The 25036-nt window shown below is 42.6% G+C and overlaps 1 protein-coding gene across 2 annotated transcripts in view; it reads left to right on the top strand.

Moving 5' to 3' along the window:
* relt (RELT TNF receptor) overlaps nt 1-11331 on the top strand; it is a 52833-nt gene extending 41502 nt beyond the window's left edge. For both annotated transcript variants that reach the window (XM_084063937.1, XM_084063936.1), the window contains exons 6-11: nt 337-609; nt 3527-3607; nt 7360-7438; nt 8567-9088; nt 9307-9420; nt 10418-11331. In XM_084063937.1, coding sequence (XP_083920063.1) covers nt 337-609; nt 3527-3607; nt 7360-7438; nt 8567-9088; nt 9307-9420; nt 10418-10421 — 1073 coding nt within the window. In that variant the 3' untranslated portion in view covers nt 10422-11331. The remainder of the gene's footprint in view (nt 1-336; nt 610-3526; nt 3608-7359; nt 7439-8566; nt 9089-9306; nt 9421-10417) is intronic.
* Nucleotides 11332-25036: the final 13705 nt, after the last annotated feature.

The following is a 25036-nucleotide window of genomic DNA, read 5'->3' as shown; positions in this document are numbered from 1 at the left end:
AGCTTGTGAGCTTGTAGATCTGGTATTTGAAAATAGCCTATGTATAAAACAGGGCTGAAGTGCTTAATGTATGTTTTATAATATCATAATTTATGTGTTAAAAGTAACTAGTAACGCAAGTTTTTAAAGAATAGTAGTGGAGTAAAAGTACAATATTTGCCTCTGAGATGTAGTGGAGTAGAAGTTAAAGTCTTGGAAATTGGAAAAAAAAATCAAGTAAAGTACAAATACCTCAGAATTGTACTTAAGTACAGTACTTAAGTAAATGTACTTAGTTATACTTTACACCACTGCTTGTGTAACACTCTCTCTCTCTCTCTCTCTCTCTCCTCCCAGAAGCCCCGGCGGTGCGGGCCGTCCGCACGGTGGGGGGCGGGGCCTCGGGGGGTCCTTCGGGCGGGGCGGGGGCGGCGGCTAACGGCACGGTGGGGGCGGGGGTCCGCAGCGCCGAGGAGAAGACGGCGGAGTACGCGGTGTTCGCGCTGGTCCCTGTGTTCTGTGTGATGGGGCTGCTGGGCATACTCATATGTAACATCCTGAAGAAGAAGGGATACAGGTGTTCTAACGACAAGGAGGCCGGAGAGACAGACAGCTCCCCTCAGAAAGAAGGTGAGACACTACGCTACACTACGCTACACTACACACACAGACAGACAGACAGACAGACAGACAGGCAAGCAGGCAGGCAGGCAGGCAGGCAGGCAGGCAGGCAGGCAGACAGACAGACAGACAGACAGACAGACAGACAGACAGACAGACAGACAGACAGACAGACAGACAGGCGTGTCTTCTGTGTGATGGGACCCCTCAGAAAGAAAGTGAGACACTGACAGACAGACAGGCAGACACACAGACAGGTAGGCAGCCAGACAGACAGCCAGACAGACAGACAGACAGACAGACAGACAGACAGACAGACAGACAGCCAGACAGACAGACAGACAGACAGACAGACAGACAGCCAGACAGACAGACAGACAGACAGACAGACAGACAGACAGACAGACACACACACAGACAGACAGACAGACATACACACAGACAGACAGGTAGGCAGACAGACAGACAGATAAGAGACTTAAGATAAAAGTAACATTTCAGTTAAATGTCTTTGTTTAACATCTTTAAAAGAGAGAGACACACACACACACACACACACACACACACACACACACACGCGCGCGCGCAGGCACATGCACACGCACGCACGCACATACACATGTTACGGGTCTAAAGCTACATTGGGTACCACAGCAACAGTATTGAATTTTGGTTCAATGCCTCACTGGTCTCTGAAAAACAGTATAAACAGGCACAGGAATGAAGACATGAACCGTTCACTTACCGTTCCTAATTTTCCTCTGAATGTATTCACAATACTACAATCACAAATATCACAATAAATCAACATTTCCCCATTCTGCAATAATGTCTCTTTTTAACAAAACCAATAGAAAAATAGGATGAATGCAAAATATCTGTTCATCACCTCAGCTCCAGGTAATGAAATAAAACAAAGTTAGCTGTAGATAATTCTTAGAAAACCCTTCACCAATCATGTATCTGTCAAGTGTTCAGGTGGCAAACATTGGAAATGTCGTGGATCAATGTAAACATAGTGCATTCCTGTGTTCAGTACACAGCGAGGCAAACGCCAATCTTCAATGGGATTACACGAGGGAGACGCTATTATGCACTCAATCAGCGTGTCAATTTGCGGACTTTTTACCGTTTCTTAAACTCTACATTAAACACTCAAATCAGTCACTAAAACCCATCACAGTCTCTTCACATAAACATTAAACCTTAGGAGTTAAGTTAATATGGTTTTCACGGTGTACTGACCTATAAAAAAACAGTATAAACACAGGCACAGGAATGAAGACATGAACCGTTCACTTGCGTTCCTGATTTTCCTCTGAAGGAAAGGGGTGAGGCACCCACACCTTAAAGGGGATCCGTAGGCAACACCTGCTGCACACACAAAGGTTCTGCTTCTCATCCCAAGTGACCTACAGTGAATTACTACTGATATTACTTTGGCTTGTGACCATAGGAATAATACAAATAAAAGTACTGGACGATACAATGCTTCACAATTGTGAGGGTATCACACACACGCACGCACACACACACACACACACACACACACACACACACACACACACACACACACACACACACACACACACACACACACACACACACACACACACACACACACATGCGCGCACACACACGCACGCACACACACACACACACACACACACACACACACACACACACATGCGCGCACGCGCACCCACGTCACACCCACACACACACACACAGAGAGAGTTTCCATCACACCCAATCCCAGTGGTCTGATCGCCCTGTGTAACACCACACCTCTCTCTCTCTCTCTCTCTCTCTCTCTCTCTCTCTCTCTCTCTCTCTGTTCCTGTGACTCATCCAAGAACATTATAAAATACTCTCTCTTGATTGGATGAAAAATGTGCAACCCACCTGAAGAGCTCTTTCAGTCTGACATCCCCCCCCCCCCCCACACACACACACACACACACACACACACACACACACACACACACACACACACACACACACACACACACACACACACACACACACACACACACATCTGAACATGACACCATCATCCATCCATCTACCTCTCCTTCCACTGATTAATTATTCAATTAATCCTTTTTCCCTCTCTCTCTCTCTCTCTCTCTCTCTCTCTCTCTCTCTCTCTCTCTCTCTCTCTCTGTTGGGGGTGTGAATAGAGTTCATTTTAAAGTCATATTCATTCAAGAAAGATGTAGAGGTGTTGCGGCGCACTAGCGCCCTCTATTGTGTCACACTGTGTGTGTGTGTGTGTGTGTGCGTGCGTGCGTGCGTGCGTGCGTGCGCCCTCATTGATACCGTTGTCCTTACATGGCAACTGTCACCCAGCTATTGTTAGGACCCCCACAACACACACACACACACACACACACACACACACACACACACACACACACACACACACACACACACACACACACACACACACACACACACACACACACACACAGAGTGCTGAATAGGGTGTGATAGCTGAGTGAGCTATTCCTGATGCCCCCCTTATAATGGGACGTTACCATGGTTACCCAGCTATTGTCCAATCAACAGGTCAGTCTGAACAGAAAGTGAGCGAGGGGACGTCCTCATATCAGGGGTGACGCAACTTTGATGACGGAGAGGCACTAAAAAAGTCATTAAACTAATAATATAGACTGAAGTAATTAAAGCGGGTCATGTTTAGAATTGTAAACAGCTGAAATAAATATCAGATATATTCTGATATTAACCAGCAGACGGCCGCCAGTTGCCCATGTATGCCTTACTGTTTGTAACTGTATTAAATATTCATTCTGATGCCCCATTCTCTCTCTCTCTCTCTCTCTCTCTCTCTCTCTCTCTCTCTCTCTCTCTCTCTCTCTCTGTGTGTAAAGTGTAATGATAAGGTAATGTCTCTCTCTCATAGGTAATGGCTGTCCATACATCCCAGATGATCCTAATGAAGACACCATCAGCGTTCTGGTCCGCCTCATCACTGAGAAGAAAGGTAGGTAGTATGAGTATAGATTACACATGTATGTACTTACAGATTACATCATAATAATCACAGCACTAATGATTTGTTTAAAGGAGAAAAAGGACGCTCTGCTTCCAAAATCCGCCGTACTTTTTTGGTGAACCCCCCAAGGTTTTCGCCCTGTGCTGCGCTGCTTTTATCCGCCAGATTGGGACGTTCACGGCATATTTTGCACCATCACGGTGCGTTCATCATCGCTGATGAGTGCCTCTAACAGACGCTGCGTGCAGCGAGTCGCAGCGTGTCTGTGTGTCGGGATGCGAGGCGAGGCAACACTCACACAATCACGTGCGGCATGCGTCCCCTCGCCCTGCGCCTAATGGCTGTACATGGGGCCGACGGGTGCTTTAGCGTGATTGTGTGAGTGTGGCTTCAGGAAGTAAATTCCTAGCCTCGATCTCCAGGCTTTTATTTTTTAGTTTTGCTAAAAAATAAAAGCTTGGAAATTCCTGTCCCAGCTGTTGGTACGCAAAAGCGTCTCACGTCGTCTGATGTGCCGCGCGTTATTTATTTTGCGTGCGCATGCGCACCAGTTATGTGCACCCCTGCAAATGACTCATGGTCTCTGAGGATATGGATACCAGAGCACGTGAGCGGAGCGGGTGGAAATGCCGCTCGGCGCTCCAGGGGGCCGGTTTCACGCTCGCTATTCGCTCACGTCAACTCCCCCCGCGCTCCGCTCCCCGCCGCTCCTCGCTCACGTTGATTTGCGCAAATCTCGCTCCGCGCTCCGCTCAAACCGGGTCGCTCAACAGTAAAAAAAAAAAGAAAAGAAAAAGAAAGTAGAAATTCTAATGACATCTCGGTGCGCTGTGCACTGCGGATGTCTGTGTGTCTCTGAGTCCGTGCGACCGGGCATGCTCAAACATTCGGTGCGCGGGCCCCGCGAGGGCGGCCTGGAGCGGGAGGCGGTCCTCGCTCTGAGTAGCGCTCCAACCTTTTTATAACCAGCTCCGCGCTCACGTCAAAATCGCGTCGCTCCGCTCCGCTCACATGCTCTGATGGATACAAATCTAAAAATACAGATAAAACACAAAAGAACACACCAGGATCATGTTTATGGGTCCTAGACCTAGATAAAAAAAATAGGGGTTTGATGCAAAATCGGCGAAATGTCACTTTATGATTTCTCGTGATTTTTCTAAAATAGCCGCTTTTATTCATTTTTTTATTCTTTAGAAATGCTTGACAGTTCATAATAATGTTTGAGGAGCTGGAACACATGGTTTGTGTTGTGTTTGGGTTACCTTGCCATGATGTAACTCCAATTTGGACCAGAAATCAAAAAATAATTGCTCCATTGATTAGAAATTGATCATTCAAAATAGTCTCCTCACTTCAGTGGTTTTCAACCTTTTTCATGCCAAGGACCCCCTAACATGATACACATTTGGCCGCGGACACCCATTTGAAAATGTTTTGTGCCAGGGACCCCCCAGAAGCAAAGATATCAGTTAATCTTCACTTTAAAAAAAATACAAATATTCAAAGATATGCACGCTTTTTCAAAGGTTTTTCAAAAATAGCAGATCTACAAGCTCATAGCGCGGCACTCGATGCCGCGCTATGAGCTTGTGGATCAGCTATTTTTTTTAAGCTTTTTGGGGCGGTGTAGCCGCCCCCTATAAGTGAGTTTTGGACACTGACCAAAAGATTTGTATACCCCCTAACCCTTCCATTGTTAATGCAAATCGATACGTTTGCAAAGTCAGCCAATCACATTACAGCTAGTGTCATCACCACTAACTGTAATGTGATTGGCTGACTTTGCAAATTCAGGACTGTGATTGGCTAGCGAAACACATGACACATGTGCAGCCCTATGAATAGCAGTATGGAAAAAAATCATTTATCCTTTTTTTAAAGTGAGTCATGTTGTGATGACCACACACCGCCCACTTCACACTGGGTGTGATTTTTAGCGGCGCTGGCGCCGCTCTATACATAGTATAGAGCGGTCCTGCTCTATACCTGGCTTTTCCGTCAACGTTCTGATTGGTCAGGTCTGTCAACGTTCTGATTGGTCAGGCCCGCCAAGGTTCTGATTGGTCAGGTCCGTCAACGTTCTGATTGGTCAGGCCCGTCGAGGTTCTGATTGGTCAGGTCCGTCAACGTTCTGATTGGTCAGGCCCGTCGAGGTTCTGATTGGTCAGGTCCGTCAACGTTCTGATTGGTCAGGCCCGTCAAGGTTCTGATTGGTCAGGCCCGTCAAGGTTCTGATTGGTCAGGCCCGTCAAGGTTCTGATTTGTCAGGCAAGGGGACTATTCATGACATCACTATGATGTCATGAATATAGAATTAGATGTCTATATAAACAATGACTAAATAAACAATGAGTAATATCTAGAAATATTTAGTAATTTCATTTTATTATTCATTTGGCTAAAGTCTCCTTCTAGGTAAGTTTTTAGCTGTCAGGTACAGAGCGGCGATCCTGCTCTGTACCTGACTTTGTCCGTGTCCATCAACGTTCTGATTGGTCAGGTCCGTCAACGTTCTGATTGGTCAGGTCCGTCAACGTTCTGATTGGTCGGGTGCGTCAACAAAGTGATTGGTCAAGCTTCACGTGACACGTGGCTATAAACACATTATAAACACATATCGATGACAAAATGTATCAAAGGCGCCGCTACCTTCACACAGGGTGTGATTTTTTTTTAGCTTATAGCCGTTGAAATGATGTCTATAATATAGATGTCTATATATGGACGCTTAAAAAACAGCTAATCAACGTCTAGGCTAAGAATAGACGTCTAAAAAACTCTCTCTGTTAGACCAGTTATAACCCCGTTTTAGACGGAGGTCTAGTAGCCGACTATGGCTCACTGGGTACAATGTAAGACAAGGTAACTACACCATTGGTTCTCAAAGTGGGGTCCGGGGACCCCTAGGGGTACTTGAGGGGGTTCCAGGGGGTCCCCAGCTAAATGATGGACAGGAACCAAATGGACCCTTATGGGTCTGTAACTCTGAGTGTTTACAAATGTGTACAAATGAAACCAAATGGACCCTAACGGGTCCATTTGGTTCCATTTGTACACTCTCAGAGTTAAATTAACATTGATTTTACAATGTGAATTGGGGTCCCAGAGGTATAAATGCCATTAAATGGGGGTCCGTAGGCCTAATGCATGTCAAACTGGGGGTCCTTGAAATTAAAATGGTTGAGAATCACTGCTAGAGAGCCGTAAAAAGACCTTCTCTTATGGGGGTCCCTGGCTTATCTTTTCAAATGGGGGTCCGTGGGGTAATAAGTGTCAATTTGGGGGTCCTTGACATGAAAAAGTTTGAGAACCACTGAACTACACAACCCAAACCTCTACCAACGTGGTATGGGCCTCAGGGGCCGTGCTGGCCACTGGGAAATGTGGGACGATTCCAGGCCCACCGGGCCGGCCGTTTAAAAAAAAAAACGTCCGAAATTATGTAACAAACGGCCGAAATGAAGAAGAAAATCTGCACCTTACGGGCCTTTCTCTCTATCTGAGATTCCCAGGCTGAGTTAGGGGCCCAGCACGTCCCTGATTGGCCTTTAATTCACAGGAGTTTAATGTTTATAACAGTGTTGTGTGTGTGTGTGTGTGTGTGTGTGTGTGTGTGTGTGTGTGTGTGTGTGTGTGTGTGTGTGTGTGTGTGTGTGTGTGTGTGTGTGTGTGTGTGTGTGTGTGTGTGTGTGTGTGTGTGTGTGTGTGTGTGTGTGTGTGCGTGCGTGCGTGTGTAGAAAACGCGGCTGCATTAGAAGAACTGCTGTTAGAGTACGAGACCAAGCAGATGAACCTGAATAAGACCTCATCTATCAAGTAAGAGACCCCACACACGCACACGCACACGCACGCACGCACGCACGCACGCACGCACGCACGCACGCACGCACGCACGCACGCACGCACGCACGCACGCACGCACGCACGCACGCACGCACGCACACACACACACACACACACACACACACACACACACACACACACACACACACACACACACACGCAAACGCACACACTCAGTCCATGTCCATGTATTTGTCTTCTTGGTTCTTATTGTTGTGTTCATATAAGTACTGTTGTCATGTTTATTTATGTGTTGTGTTATAAGGAAGGACTGTTAAAGGACGACTTCACCGAATATTAGTGAGGATCATATAATTGGTCCTCACTAATACTCATGATAAAATGGTACCATTTTTTTCTACTCGGTCTGTGTCTCATAGGAGGGCTGTGGACAGTTCAGAGTCACGTCTACCAGTGACATCATCAATGGGGAATCCAAGCTAATAGAAACTGCAGGCTTTCTATTCCTGGAAAGTTGCAATGCAATAAAAGAAGCCATTGTTCTTGTGTTAATAAAAATCTATATAAAAAATGTGAAATCTTGTTGGAAAAAAAGAAATCCTGCCTAACGATGATGTCACTGGTAGACGGGTTTCTGGATTGTCCACAGCCCTCCTATGAGACACAGACCAAGTAGAAAAAAATGGTACCATTTTATCATGAGTATTAGTGAGGACCAATTATATGAAGATAGGTTGGAAATCGGTGAAGTCGTCCTTTAATGTCTTGTTTATAATCCCATATGGGAGGGGCCAAAGTGGTGGCATGATGCCAACATAAACATGTCATTCATTCATTCCCAGTCCAATCCTGTCTGTCTGTCTGTCTGTCTGTCTGTCTGTCTGTCTGTCTGTCTGTCTGTCTGTCTGTCTCTGCCTGTCTGTCTGTCTGTCTGTCTGTCTGTCTGCCTGTCTGTCTGTCTGTCTGTCTGTCTGTCTGTCTGTCTGTCTGTCTGTCTGTCTGTCTGTCTGTCTGTCTGTCTGTCTGTCTGTCTGTCTGTCTGCCTGTCTGACCCCTCTGCCTGCCTGTCTGTCTGTCTGTCTGTCTGTCTGTCTGCCTGTCTGACCCCTCTGCCTGCCTGTCTTTCTGTCCCTCCTCCAGGTTTCCAGGTCTCACCCCTCTGTCTCAGTTCCTGTCTCTGCCCAGACTGTGTCCTCATCAGTCTCACCTTCACACCATCTCTGGTCTGTCCAGCCTCACGGCCCCCAAACACGGCGCGTCCGGCTGCTCGCGCTGCGCTCAGAGGAAGTGGCCCCCCGTCCTCATCCCCCCGCTGGACGCCCTCAAGGACCCCCTGAAGCCCCAGGCCCCCCTCGTCCTGCCCTCCCTGGACCCCCTGGAACCCCTGGCCCCCCTCGCCCTGCCCTCCCTGGAACCCCTGGCCCCCCTCGCCCTGCCCTCCCCGGACCCTCCCCGGTCCGACGCCGAGCCGAGGCAGACGGAGAGCCCCCTGCTGGAGGGAGTGTGCGCGGACGCGCCCCCCCGCGTGCCGGCCGCGGCGCCGCGGACGGCCGCGTGGCAGGTGGAGGCCCCCCCCCCGCCCGCCGCCGGCGTCGCCTTGACGACGACGCACGGGAAGCAGGAAGCGAAGGACGGAGCGCCCGCGGTGCTCTCTGTGGGAAGGTGAGGACGTTGCCATGTCTGCTGGTTGTTTGGGCTTGTTTTATTTTTTCTGTGAAGTTGCTTGTAAATGATATTGGTTTCTTAGTTGCGTGTTGTGGGGTCTTTTGGGGGGCGTGTTTATAAAGTTCTACAGTAAATAGTTTATTTGGTTTTGTTTATAAAGTTGTTTATATAAAATAATAAAGTCATACATAACGGTTTTCCCGTTTGATTGACAGGTTTCAAGTCGCCCAGATCCCCGAGCAGAAGGCCGTCGTCGTTGCCGTGGAAACCACAACTGACACACCCTCATCCCAGAACTCCTCCCTGTTCGGAGGGAAGCCTTTCAGGAGGTACAAATTACACCTTTAACTCCTTATTAATTACACCTTTTAACTCCTTATTAATTATACCTTTTAACTCCTTATTAATTACACCTTTTAACTCCTTATTAATTACACCTTTTAACTCCTTATTAATTACACCTTTTAACTCCTTATTAATTACACCTTTTAACTCCTTATTAATGACAACTTTTAACTCCTCATTAATTATACCTTTTAACTCCTTATTAATTACACCTTTTAACTCCTTATTAATTACACCTTTTAACTCCTTATTAATTACACCTTTTAACTCCTTATTAATTACAACGTTTAACTCCTTATTAATTACAACTTTTAACTCCTTATTAATTACACCTTTTAACTCCTTATTAATTACAACTTTTAACTCCTTATTAATTACACCTTTTAACTCCTTATTAATTATACCTTTTAACTCTCTATTAATTACAACTTTTAACTCCTTATTAATTACACCTTTTAACTCCTTATTAATTACAACGTTTAACTCCTTATTAATTACAACTTTTAACTCCTTATTAATTACACCTTTTAACTCCTTATTAATTACAACTTTTAACTCCTTATTAATTACACCTTTTAACTCCTTATTAATTACAACTTTTAACTCCTTATTAATTACAACTTTTAACTCCTTATTAATTACAACTTTTAACTCCTTTCAAGAGGTACAAATTACACCTTTTATGTTTATGTATTTAATATATTTATGTATTCTATAAACAGGTGAACAGAGTTATATATGTTTATATATTTATGTATTCTATAAACAGATGAACAGAGTTGTATATGTTTATATATTTAATGTATTCTATAAACAGGTGAACAGAGTTTATGTATGGTTATATATTTAATATATTTATGTATTCTATAAACAGGTGAACAGAGTTTATGTATGGTTATATATTTAATATATTTATGTATGCTATAAACAGGTGAACATGTATGGTTATATATTTAATATATTTATGTATTCTATAAACAGGTGAACAGAGGGCCGCTGATCGTTTCAAAGCTACCTCGTTAGGACCTCATCGCTGCTTCCTGATTGGACAACCAGCATGGAGGCCCCTCCCCCTCCTCCTTCACCAGTCCAGTGTGGCTACGAGAGGACCGCAAGGAAAAAAACTAAAAACTTTATTTATTTAAAACAACATCAACAACAACAACAACTGTAGTTTTCCACAGACAGCGGCCATCTTAGACGTTCTTTTTTCTTTTTTTTTGCTTGCTCATGCTGTTTCTACTCTGTCAGAGGAATGGTTGGACTACTATGATGGCTGCCTGCCTGTCTTTCTGTCTGCCGCTGTCCTCACCAGCGCCCCCCTGTGGGCAGGAGGAGCAGATGACAGGGTTAGAGGATGAACCAACGGACTTTAAGACCTTTTAATCGTGCTTCCTTTAAAAAAATAGAAGATTTCCTTTTTTAAAGAAAGAAACTTGAAGACGGGGGGGTACACACACACACACACACACACACACACACACACACACACACACACACACACACACACACACACACACACACACACACACACACACACACACACACACACACACACACACACAGAGTCATATTTTGGTACCTAAATGAAATAACAAAGGTACAACAAACATACGACCAGGAACAGGAAGAAGAACAAAGCGCTCTAAGTATTATTATAAAGACGTGTAAATGAAAACATTTTTTTTTAGATCTTAGATCCTTCTTTTTATTTCATTTAATTTTTTATTTCATTTAATTTTACGTTTTGGCTTCTTTGGACTTCTTACATTGACGTTGCAGGTGAAACGTTTTAGATGTTATTTTCTTCTTTTTTTTTGAAAATGTTGAATGTAGTCTCTCTTACCAGAAGTAGCTCACTGTGCGCCGAGCTCATTAAAAAACCTTCAAACATACACATTGCATTAATGATACACATTAAACCCTTCATACAGCAACCCTTCAGTGATACACATTAAACCCTTCATACAGCGACCCTTCAGTCAGTGGCGTGCACAGACATTTTGAGGGGCAGGTGCTCAAGTAAATTATACCTTTTTTGTTTACTTGGTCTGCTCTTTTTTCCCCTCTACACCTATACCTCTTTGCCAAAAATAGCCGATCTACAAGCCCACAACGCCTCGCAGCGCGAGGCGTTGTGGGCTTGTAGATCTGCTATTTTTGGCTAAAGTTCTCCTCAGAAAAGGGATGCTAGGTTTCGAGTGGTTATGGTAAAAAGAAAAATCATATCATATAAAGATTTGGCGGACCCCCTGTAGTAACTCTGAGGACCCCCTAGGGGTCCCGGACCCCCTGTTGAAGACCCCTGCTGTAAACTGGAAAAAAAAAAGAAAAATCTTTATTTTTTTCAAAAGGGCACTTCTGGTCAAGAGGGCAAAGGGCAGGTGCTCTAGCACCACTTAGAGTCTATCTGTGCACGTCCCTGCCTTAAGTGATACAAATTAAACCCTTCATACAGCGGCCCCTCAGTGATACACATTAACTGAATTAACACAGCAACAGCAAGTAACAACACAACACAGAACTCATTCACTCTGTAGGGTCCGTGTTACGGGAAAGCCTTTTTATAGCATATACATCGATATCATGTCCAGAGATCAATAAACGCTGTGCACAGACAGAACTGTCTAAACGTAAACATCAATGAGCAGCAGCTGCACTCCAAACGTTGGAACTATTCTGCTCGAAACGCCCTGAGCTCCGGTACAGTCTCTACCATAGCAATAACGTGACAGTCTCTACCATAGAAATAACGTGACAGTCTCTACCATAGAAATAACCTGACAGTCTCTACCATAGAAATAACGTGACAGTCTCTACCATAGCAATAACGTGACAGTCTCTACCATAGAAATAACGTTTCAGTCTCTACCATAGAAATAACGTGACAGTCTCTACCATAGAAATAACGTGACAGTCTCTACCATAGAAATAACATGACAGTCTCTACCATAGAAATAACGTGACAGTCTCTACCATAGAAATAACGTGACAGTCTCTACCATAGAAATAACGTGACAGTCTCTACCATAGAAATAACGTGACAGACAGTCTCTACAGAGCTAGCCTGCCCTATAGCCCGTCTGATATCTGGTCTAGGGGGGCGGATTCAAAATCTCCGGGGAAAACATCCGTGGGCTCATCCATTGGTTCACCGATCTGTGCGCCCGCCCCCCGCCCCGCCACACCCCGCGCCCTTCCTCCTCCTCCTCCCCCGATGTGCAGCATTGAGAGCCCTGACGTCACGGCATTTGGAGCGACGCCCACCGCACTCTGGTTGGTTGGGGAAATTAAAGGTCGACTCCCACTTCCTATGCCATGAATGTCAACAGCTTTGGTCCAGGCTCTTATTTTTGAGTAAAACGTGACGGAAAATAAAAGCCTTGGAGATGGAGGCTACTATAGAGCTTGTTGATCTTTTAAGGTTTAAGACTGGTTTATGAACATTTAAACACATGACTATTTAACTAGCAGCTCATTGGTGCAGAATCATGTAAATGTGTGTAAATATGTAAATAAGGGGGCGGGGACTTTAGCTGGCTCATAAGAGTGTTGCTGTAAGAGAAGTTGAAATGGTGATGTCACCATGGACAACTATGATGTCACCATGGACAACTATGATGTCACCATGGACATGGTGACGACGTCCAAATCATCCCTACACGGACCGTGATCTGGCCTAGTCGTGAACGTCACTGAAAGACCTTGTGATTACGTGTTGAGCGGGACGTCACCTAAACGGCTTTTTCATTCGTCCAATTCATCCCCACAACTATGATGTCATAATAGACAACTATGATGTCATCACACTGTGACCTTCCTCAAGCAGTGGATCTCAAATCTATTTCATGTCAAGGACCCCAAATTAATATTTATATACATTAATGCATGAATATGTATTTATATAAATTATTTATATACATTAATATGTATTTATATAAATTATTTATATACATTAATATGTATTTATATAAATTATTTATATGCATTAATATGTATTTATATAAATTATTTATATACATTAATATGTATTTATATAAATTATTTATATGCATTAATATGTATTTATATAAATTATTTATATACATTAATATGTATTTATATAAATTATTTATATACATTAATATGTATTTATATAAATTATGTATATACATTAATATGTATACCTCCTCCATTGAGTAATTCCCTCAACACTGCATTTCATTTTTTCATAATTATTTCTCTGCTGTCGGGTGGAATCCTTGTATGTCCAAAATACAAATTAAAACAAGTTTTAAAATACACTTTAAAAATGGTGAAAATAAGACGATCTGCAGGCCTCTGTCGCCAAGTGTTGCATGAAGAACTAAGGCAGGGTGTCAAACGCATTTATTGTTACTGTTATTCATTTACCGAAAAAACGCCTTGAAATCTGGAGACAGGAGGTTTCTGCCTGGCAACAGTGCTTTAGTGTTGGATTTGTGCACACTTCATGTCAACCTGCTTTTTAAAGGGTGCTTTATTATTATTATTATTATTATTAGACTTTTTTAACTTCTTATTTTCATATTTTGTAGACATGTTGCTGTTTTATTTTGATTTTTTTTTGCGGTTCCGAGGATTTTACGAGACGTCGAGAGGATTGGATCTTATTTTACCATGTTTTTATTTGACCAGATTTATTATTATTAGTAGTATTATTATTATTATTATTGGTATTACCCTTATTATTATTATAATTATTGTCTCCGCCAGGAGACATTGTTTTCACTTTTTGTCTCCGCCAGGAGACATTGTTTTCACTTTCCACATGTCAAGCTAACATAGACGGATTTCCGCGCGACGTCATCACAGAGCAGAATGCGCAATCTGCGCAATGCTCGGGGGAAACGAATTGTTGCGCCGTTCACTCTGTTGTTGTGTTCGGGAGTTAGATAGCCATAATTCTGCTATTATAGGCGTAATAGGCATAATGCTGCTATTATATACAAACAGATCCAACTTCCGACAAATCATTTTTATTCAGTAAACAAGGTATTGCAAACTGCATAATTTAATCTACTTTCATTAAACCCGGTGAAGATCATTTCTTTTATGAATGGACATTTGACCAGAGCTGCTGCGGGTAATGGCGCCCTCTATAGGCTTCCCCCTCCTCTGCGCGGTCATATCCTCTCAATGTTTACAAACATGAAACCCGTCTATTGGTCAAGCCTCACGTGACACGTGACAATATGGTGAAATAGTGTGATCTGATTGGCTAGTGACGTATAGCGGCCTATAAATACATGTGTCACTTTGAAAGAGTCTTAGCCTCTTTCAAAGTGAGGTAAGACAGGAATAGGTTCAAGGTTCAAGGTTCAAGGTTCAAGTTTATTAGTGTCCCCGAGGGGCAATTTGGTTTGCAGCATATAGCATCAGTACAGTACAACAACATTAAAACAGACAATAAAAAACAGTACAAAACAGAACAGTAAAAACATCCATAGCCGATACATAGAGTTCACATTAGGTCATAAAGAGCAAAGTGTAAGGTGCTATTCAGTGCAGTGTACATGGTCATTGAAAAAGAATACATAGACAGCAAGGAGACTGCTAGGTGCCCGTATTAACTAAAGGCTATCTCCCCCTTGGCTTCTCCATGACCGAGTTCAGACTGCCGATAGAAATGGGAATAAAGGACAGTTTGTGCCTGTTTGTTGTGGCACTGGGGGTCCGCAAGCGACGGCCCGAAGGAAGGAGTTCGTACTCAGTGTTAAGTGGGTGAGCGGTATCTGAGGGAATGGACTTGGCTTTTTTGAGCACTTGTCTGTTAAAGAGAAGTCCAAGGCTGTTCATGTTTGTACCAATTACCTTGGAGGCAACTTTCACAATTCTACCCAGGGAATTCTTGTCCTTGACACAAAGATTACCGTACCAACAGATAATAGAAAATGAAATGACAGATTCTATAGGCACTGTAAAACAGTTTCATCAGAGTTTTGTCGATATTGAACTTAGCCAATTTTCTCAGACAGTATAGGCGTTGCTGGCCTTTTTTATACATCATGTCCGTGTTGAGGTCAAATTTCAGTTTATCATCGATTATTGTACCCAGACATTTGTAATTTTTTACAATATCTACTGTCTCTCCGTTGGCCAGGCTCTTCCGGGGAGATTGTGGGGACTGTCTAAAGTCAATGCAAAGCTCCTTAGTTTTTGAGACATTCAGCTGTAAAAAAGCATTGTCACACCATGACAGGAAATCATCGAGCACTTGCCCATGGCCATTTTCTTCATTGCCAAGCAGGCTGACAATGACCGGGTCGTCAGCGTACTTGACTATGAATGAATTATGGAAATGGCTAAGGCAGAATAATCACAAAATGGCTGAGAAATGGCGGATACTGTAACAATTGGATAGGACACTTACACAGACAGGACAGATAGGACACTTACACAGACAGGACAGATAGGACACTTACACAGACAGGACGGATAGGACACTTACACAGACAGGACAGATAGGACACTTACACAGACAGGACAGATAGGACACTTATACAGACAGGACGGATAGGACACTTATACAGACAGGACAGATAGGACACTTACATAGACAGGACAGATAGGACACGACAGGACGGATAGGACACTTATACAGACAGGACGGATAGGACACAACACAAGTCTGCTGGCGGAGACTTGTGCTCCGAGGAGCACTTTTTCTAGTTATTATTATTATTATTATTATTATTATTATTATTGCTGGTAGAAAAGGTGAAAATACACTCAAGAACTTGGTAGATTGTATTTATAATATTTCTTTTTCTGTACATATTTTTACTCTGAAATAAAGAAGTTGTATTTTGAATCTTTTTCTTCTCATCTGTTTGCTTTGAAACGATGACAAACCCACTGGTCTCCATCAGCTGGCCTTTAGCACTACACCCTCTAGCGGTCAATATGTGTAACGTTCACTCCCAATGTATCCACTATTAATCAGTGGTGTAAAGTAACTAAGTAGCCTACATTTACTCAAGCGTGATGTACTTAAAGTACAATGTTGAGGTATTTTTTACTTTACTGGAGTATTTCCAATGTTCTATACTTTTACGAACTTACTCCATGACATCCCTGAGACAAATATTCTTCTTTTTACTCCACTACAATTATTTGAAAACTTTAGTTTCTAGTTATTTTGTATATTTTGACTATTATTACAAAACATACATTAACCACTTCAGCCCTGTTTGAACTTTGGCTATTTGAAAATAGCAGATCTACAAGCTCACAACGCGCCGCGACGCGTTGTGAGCTTGTAGATCTGCTATTTTCAAACAGATTTTAGACATAATGAAAACTTGTGAAATGGGACATTCTGCATTCTTACTTTAGGTAGCCTACTTTAAGTACATTTTTATGTCAATACTTTTGTACTTTTTACACAAGTAAATTTTGATTACCGGCCTTGGTAGTATTGATACTTTTACTTAAGTAAAAAAAAAAAGTAGTACTTTTACCCACCCCTGCTGTTGGTTTGTTCTTTTCAGGAGCTTCCAGCTCAACGTTAAACCACTTCTACATGTGTGAGCTAGGGGGTCCTCAGAGTTACTACAGGGGGTCCGCCAAATCTTTATATGATATGATTTTTCTTTTTACCATAACCACTCGAAACCTAGCATCCCTTTTCTGAGGAGAACTTTAGCCAAAAATAGCAGATCTACAAGCCCACAACGCCTCGTGCTGCGAGGCGTTGTGAGCTTGTAGATCGGCTATTTTTGGCAAAGAGGTATAGGTGTAGAGGGAAAAAAGAGCAGACCAAGTAAACAAAAAAGGTATAATTTACTTGGGCACCTGCCCCTCAAAATGTCTGTGCACGCCACTGAGTAACAGCACAGCAAACCATAGACAAAGTAATATGCTATAAAGTTATTTTTTCTTTTCTTTTTTTTAAAGTACTGTTGTGTGTTGTTGTATAATGAGGAATGAAGACATTTCATAGCAAGGCAGCTGGTAGCACAGTGGGTAAAGTCAATGCTAATGCTGCCAACATGTTCCAGAGATTGTGGGTTCAAGCCCTACTCGCTCTTTACCCCGAAAAACTTCCTTTAAACTTTTTTTTTTGGTCCCTAACATTCATCGAGCTCTGGACTTAGTAAATTTATTTTTTCACCATTTACCGAAACGAAGGTTGGTCACTACCGAAAAAAAAGTTAAATCCGAAAAAATCACTAAGTGTGGAGGCCAAAATCGTCCCCCCAAAAACCTGTTAGGAGTACGTTTCAGGCAATTTAGAGTTGATTGGTACTGTAGTACTTTGTAGTGACTTTTTTTGGTCACAAGCGCTCGTTTCTAAATGAGGCTATATATTTATTCACATGATTCAGACAGGTTCTTTCTTACTTCAAATCAAGACAAATGGTTTAATTATGAACATGGAATGTTATCCCTCATATATTTCGCTAACTTCTTCTCTTTAACTTTTAAATGAGTGAAATGACGTTTGCATTGAAAACAAATGTATCTATTTTTGGTTCGTGCGCATGTGCGTGCTTGTAATAGTGTGTGTGTGTGTGTGTGTGTGTGTGTGTGTGTGTGTGTGTGTGTGTGTGTGTGTGTGTGTGTGTGTGGGGGGGGGGGGAGGGGGGCGGGGCTTGTGTCGTGTTCGTGTCGTGTTTGTGTGTGCACGTCATAGAGTTGTTTGGGTGCGTGCGCATGTGCGTGCGTGTAACAGCGTGTATCTGTGTGGGCGGGGGGGGGGGGGGGGGGGGGGGGGGCTGTGCTTGCGTACACGCGAGAGGGCATTCCCGGGGATGCCCTCTTGCATGTACGCATGTCTGCTTGTCAGACCAATCACAGCCCTTGTTGTTTTGTCCCGCCCATTAAATCCACCGTTCTTGCAGAGCTCGGCTCAGTTCTCAAGGTTTACAGCGGCTGCTAGGTCGCTCGATACTAGGTCTCTCCGGTCGATGATAGATTACTATTGGAAACTGTTCTACTTGGTTTCGGTTCATATCTCACTGATCTACTTTCATTTCGTCGTCTTTTGTCCGAGGTGAGTAATATTACTTGATATATACTTTTTTCCCGCCTTTATTACTTTTTTTTTTTTCCCCCGCCTTTTTTGGACTACATGAACGTTCAGATTTCAAACATAGTTTGTACCCCATGGCCACGGATGTTATAATTATGTACGGGCCCTCAGAAATAGCCGTATCTTCCGTATTGTTCAATAAAAACGCATCTTAATCCGATCGGTGGCCATTTGCTCATAGCTGGCTCCACTCTATCAGAGTGCAGTACACCTACCAACCGATGGGTAATGCAGTTGAAAGCATGGCGGACATGCTGAGAAAATGGCCACCGATCGGATTAAAATGCTTTTTATTGAACAATACTGAAGATACGGTTACTTCTGAGGGCTCGAACAGAATTGTCACATCCGTGGCCGTGAAGTAAGAACTTTATATTTGAAATGTGAACGTTTATGTACATGTACGGGCCTTAAATGAATTAAGTGCAAACGCCAGGTTAAGTTTGTTTCAGGCCCCAGGACTCTGTTGGTTTGTTTTCATGAACTTATGTCACAATCGACCTGTCCATAACAATTCATTATACAACGCAGAATGCAGCTTTTAATCAACATTGCATTTGTTATATCTTGTCTGTTAAAATTGAGCTTGTAGATCTGCTAAAACTAACTTTAAGCAGCCTCTGAAACTGGGTTAAAAACAACCTAGGCTAACCAGTGCTAACGGCTATAAACGTATGCCTACAACTTCCGCATGGCAGTGAGGTAAATGATTACATTATCAACAGTATTGCTATCATGTTTATGTATTTACCAGGGACACAGTGCACATTAATCAACATGTTGGTTTTCACATCCGTGTAATGAACCAGAGTTAGCCAGAAGCTAGCTTTCATCTGTAGTCCCTGAGCAGGCTGTTAAAAGTGCTGATATAACTATCCATACAAAAACGGTTGTATTAATACCATACAAGACCAGTAGACATAGTACAGGAGACAGAACAATGCTATTTTATATGTTGGTGGACTTTACTGAGACAATGGCAAACAACGTGGCTTTGACTCAGTATAGAGTAACATGAGTTTAACTCTAGAAGGAGATGCTGTTGTAATGTGACTGCGGATGGTCGCGCTTCTTTTGGGGCTTGTTTTGGGGTTGAAAAGGACCGTAATGAGAGTAGACGGTACACGGTCTGTCGTACCGTGTCGGTCGCGCATGCGCGCCACTCTCAATTGTATATTAGGATCATCATATTTATGATTATGTGTCCACATTTGCCTCTAAATTGTGGAGAAACTGTCGATGCGGAACCAAACTGTCAAGCAATTGTTTCCGCCCAGACACGTTTCACTGTCGCACATGTTGAAAATAGCAGATCTACAAGCTCACAACGCGTCGCGCTGCGACGCGTTGTGAGCTTGTAGATCTACTATTTTCAACTAGACTATGTATAAAATAAGGCTAAAGTGGTTAAGGTATGTTTTATAATGTAATAATTTATATCTTAAACGTAACTTGTAACTAAAGTTTTCAAATAATTGTAGTGGAGTAAAAGTACAATATTTGCCTCTGAGATGTAGTGGAGTAGAAGTAAAAGTATTGGAAATTGGAAATACTCAAGTAAAGTAGAAATACCTCAAAATTGTAGGCAAATAGGTTTTATAAAATGTTCATGAATAGGAATTAATATTTTTCAAAATTTGAGAACTTTGATAAACATATTTTTTAAGTCTTTAAACCTTTGCCTATAATGGCATGCCCAAAATGGGTAAGCCAGGATTAATGTGGTTAACTACATTAATCTACAATCTTTCAACGTGTCGCACTGTGAGATTGTAGATATTTGTAAAGGGGTAAAAAAGGAGGGGGCCCATTATAGACCCCTGGCTGACACCGATAAACACATTATTTAGGAACATAATGGATTGTAAACGGTCACAAAAGATATTAACCCTCATTCAATATACACACGCCCACATACAGGCAGGCTTACTGGACGTTGTGTACTTGTCTCTATACTGTGTATATTTGGCACAGATGTATGCATATATGACCGCTACGCAAGTTCTATGCTTGGTTCAGGTGTTTGGAAGGACAAAAAAAAAACAGAACATATTTGCATATCTGGTTTAATAAAGACATAAGCCAATCCTTTTACAGCTTCATAAGTCATAAGGGGAACTTTAGCTTTGACGTGTTTTGGCAATTAAAGCAAAGATGTCAACATGTGTGTTCCCAAATATGAGATTTATGATATGAGAGCATTGGCCGTACTGACGCACGCTGGAATGATTACCAACGTTTGTCTGTGACTGTGTTGTGGTATTAAATCATGCTGCAGTTTTTTTAGATCTTACCACAATACTGATATTCAGCATGATGTACAATATATTTTTTTAAATTTCAATTGAAAAGAAAAGGGGCAATCCTTCTTGAAGGTAAAGCCTTTATTGAATAGCTATAATTTCATTTTAGAAAAAAAAACATGTGTCCACCTACAGAACTCGGCCTTTATGAATTGAATAGGCAGGACCACAATGGAAACAAGCCCTCAGGGATTTTTGTGTTATCCTTTTAGCATTATTGTGTAGGCCTTACTGTGCCTCAGTACTTTTTGCAAACTGCTGATAAAGAATTCAATCAATCAAAGCCACACAGCAATTTGCATGATGCTCAAGCAATGGCTGAACATGGCTTTGCTATCATGCTGCCTAGGATGGCAAATAAACAGTGATATGTTGGATGGATGGATAGGCTTTTAGTTTAGTGGTGTTAGTTAACAAAATGCAGTGTCGTAAACATACATGTCGTTACAATACACAATGTCATTTAGAAAACGGTTTGGAAAACAAACCCTCAAACGTGTTGCTCTGCTCCGTTCCCCAGGTGGTGAAGCTTCACACCAAGCTGGGGAAATCATCCCTTCCACGGAGCCCAGCGTGGTCACCCAGACCTCCTCCTCCACCACGGCCGCCCCCAGTAAGACCCCCTCCTCTGGCCTGGGCAGCTCCAGCACCACCTCTTCGTCCCTGTCCATGGGCACCTCCTCCTCCAATGCTTCTGCCTCCACACCCACAACTCCTCCTACCTGAAGCCGGTCAACATAGTGAGCGGTGGCGGGGGGGGGGGCGGGGGGGGGGGGCTCGGCAACAGTCTGTCGTCTGCCAACTCCACCGCCCCCGTCAAGAAGGCCTCCGCCCCCAAGATCAACTCTGTCGGTCAGTAGGTCCCCTTTGAATGTTGACGTCTCCTTGCGGTATTTGACAATGACTTCATTCTTCACCTTGTTGCCATTATGCTCTGTTCTGTGTTTTTGCTGTATTCCTGTTTGATTAGTATAGCTCTGCATTTAACCAGTTCAACCACATGAATCCTAGCGTCCCTATTCGGGGCTTGTCGTAATAGGCAAACATTCAGTGAAAACAAAAATCGTCTCACTACACGTCACGAGGCGTTGTGTGAGCTTGTAGATCGGCAGAGATTGATGAGTGATAGAAAAGGACGGGGCCAATTACAGACCCCTTGCACACCCATCTAAGTATATAGGGTTTAAGTCATTGAACCCCTATGTACTTATCACACAATGAATAAAGAAAACGACTTCCATTTTCACTTTAAAAATGATGAAACATTTTTTTTTTGACAATTTGCACCTATAATGATGTGCCCAAAATAGGGACCAGGTTGAAAGTGGTTCAAACACTCATCACTAATAAAGAGTGAAGCTGGTTTCACAGAGCGTGCTTTGCACTCAAAGGCTACATGCCAATGTCTGGATAAGTCTCTGCCAACTTGTGTAGTGATGGACGGCAACCAGGCGTGCGTTTCCAAACCTAACATTTCTTGAAGTTCTGTGCCTTGTAGAATAACAAGTGTATAACCTAGTTTAACCATGCAGTCAAATGGCCAATAGTTCACTCCTGGCCCTTGCAAATGGAAACGGTCATTGTTTTCTTTTTTTTTAAATTATTGTGATTTATTGCATTTGTATGCTGTCCATTAGTCAAAGCATCTGTGGACTAGTGACTCCTCAGTAAAATGTAAAATGGAATGTCACAGTTTTAAGTAAACCAATACTAAGAATCTTTGAATGGGATTGTGTGTTAATAGTGATGTTTTGTTTGTTTTTGCATGATCAAAATTTTGATTTGCAAATTCTTATCGGTTAATCAATTCATTTTTTGTGTGTATTTACAATTAGAGGTTGGGTGTTCACTAATGTCTATGGTAAGTTTACGGTAACTTTTGATTGAAAAATAAGGCCCTGCTACAAATAATAACTTCTCTAGCTGTGGTCTTTTGGAGCAGTAAGGATGAAGTCATTAGTAGACACAATTTCGGGTTTTATCGTATTTGTTGGCTGTTCACTTCATCCAATGCCATCTGCAAACTCACAACACCTTGCATCGCCTATTTTTGCCACTAAATGGGCAATTTATGAAATATTGGAAGAGGGTTTGTGCCCAATAGCAATGGTCTGAGACTAAAGAACCCTACCTCCCCCTTCGCCCCTTGCAGGAGGAAACAAACTGCAGACCACGGCGAAAGCGGATGAGATGAAGGCGGCGGAGATATCCAAGCCAACGCCACCCTCCATGGCTGCCCCAGAGACCAAGAATGATATCTCTGATTGGCTGTCTGCGGCGGCGCTAGCTGCACTGCAGAACGACGTGCAGCCTGTTGGACACGGCTACGTTGAAGAGGTATTCTGACAGTTCACTTGGGTGTTGCTTGCCAAAAATAACTGATCTACATGTTAACACGTCGCATCACGACACATTGTTAGCTTGTAGATCAGTTATTTTTGTGAGTATAAATTATATTGTTAAATTGTCCTTTTTTTTAGTAAGGCAAAAAAGTGTGCACAACTGCAGCAGCCCAAATAGGGAGACAGCTGTTTTTTGTTTAACAAACCCCACTGGCCATGAACCAGAGGGGAAGGCCAGTGCTGTGGATGTGGGGATGTAATCGTTCTATATTGCACTCCATCAAACACAAGTATAAAAGAGTTAAAATGAAGACTGGCTCTGAGTCTGCCGTACAATTGTATTTTTACGGCGTTGCTCGGCCATACCCTACCTGTCTATGAGAGGGTCTGTGTGTCACAAACCACAGGACCGATCAGTGCTAAACTTTGCATGCACGCTACACAGAATGAACTCCACATTGGAGCCATGCTGTTGGATCCTATAAGACATTGGTTCTCAAAGTGGGGTCCGGGGACCCCTAGGGGTACTTGAGGGGGTTCCAGGGGGTTCCCAGCTAAATGATGGACAGGAACCAAATGGACCCTTATGGGTCTGTAACTCTGAGAGTGTACAAATGGAACCAAATGGACCCGTTAGGGTCCATTTGGTTCCATTTGTACACTCTCCCAGAGCTCTCCCAGAGGTATAAATGCCATTAAATGGGGGTCCGTAGCCTAGTGCATGTCAAACTGGGGGTCCTTGAAATTAAAATGGTTGAGAATCACTGCTAGAGAGCCATAAAAACCTTCTCTTATTGGGGTCCCTGGCTTATCTTTTCAAATGGGGGTCCGTGGGGTAATAAGTGTCAATTTGGGGGTCCTTGACATGAAAAAGTTTGAGAACCACTTAGAGTTGTCCCGATCAGGTTTTTTTGCCCTCGAGTCCGAGTCCAAGTCCTTTAATTTTGAGTATCTGCCGATACCGAGTCCCGATCCGATACTTTCATTTTTTAAAAATATTTTTAAATTATTATTTATTAGTATTTATTTAAATTATTTTTATATATGTATAATTTATTTTGTAGCAATAAAAGACAATATGTCTCAAAACACTGGCTGACAGTTGAATTATTGCCAACAAAAGAAATGTTAATTAAAGAAATGAAGACAAATACCGAATCTCTGAACATTGGCTTGCAGTTATTTGGGGGGTCCTTGACATGAAAAATTGAGAACCACTGTCATATGCAACAACATGCTGGGTGTACAGTACAAGGCACAATCCATTTTATTTAGGATAGAGTGATTCAATGTCTTCAGTAGGGCTGTCAATCTTCCTCATATGATTGAATTTTCTGTGGCTATTTTAATCCATTTTTATGACACATTAATACAAATTAAATCAATTGCACAACAGATTTATCAATAAGCTTGTGCAATCTTGTTTTGTCTTCAGTTGCCAAGAAATGTGAAATTCCTAGTACCTCAGACTTAAAGGTCTATGATGACTTGAACACTGAAGTTGACGAGGAGGCGTTTCAGTTTCTTATAAAGAAACCAGACCTTGGTGTGTTGGAGATTTGTTCACCCCAAGACCCAAATCCTGAAGGTGAGTTCTGTTGCTTATCAACATGGAGCCTTATAGCCTCATCCATACAGTCCTGGCTAACCTAAAATGTCACACAGGTATATTTTTGTACTTTGAAATGATCTTTGTTTCTATACGCCCAATGTAAGTAAAAGAGAGAAAGTGTCTGAGGAAGAACTTTGTTGGTGTGTGGATCCTTCCGTATCTAATGTGAGCTTTTTACATTACACTTGCCACAAACATTCCTCTCTTGCTAATCACACTTGTTATGTCAACATTATTGCTAGATTCAGTGAGCCCCTCTGCAAGCAATTCCATTGCCAGCAGCAGCTC

Source organism: Gymnoscopelus microlampas (assembly GCF_963454915.1).
Source record: "Gymnoscopelus microlampas genome assembly, chromosome: 8".
Classification (NCBI taxonomy): Eukaryota; Metazoa; Chordata; class Actinopteri; order Myctophiformes; family Myctophidae; genus Gymnoscopelus; species Gymnoscopelus microlampas.
Note: the sequence above shows the minus strand (reverse complement) of the source record. Positions and strands in the feature narration are given on the sequence as shown.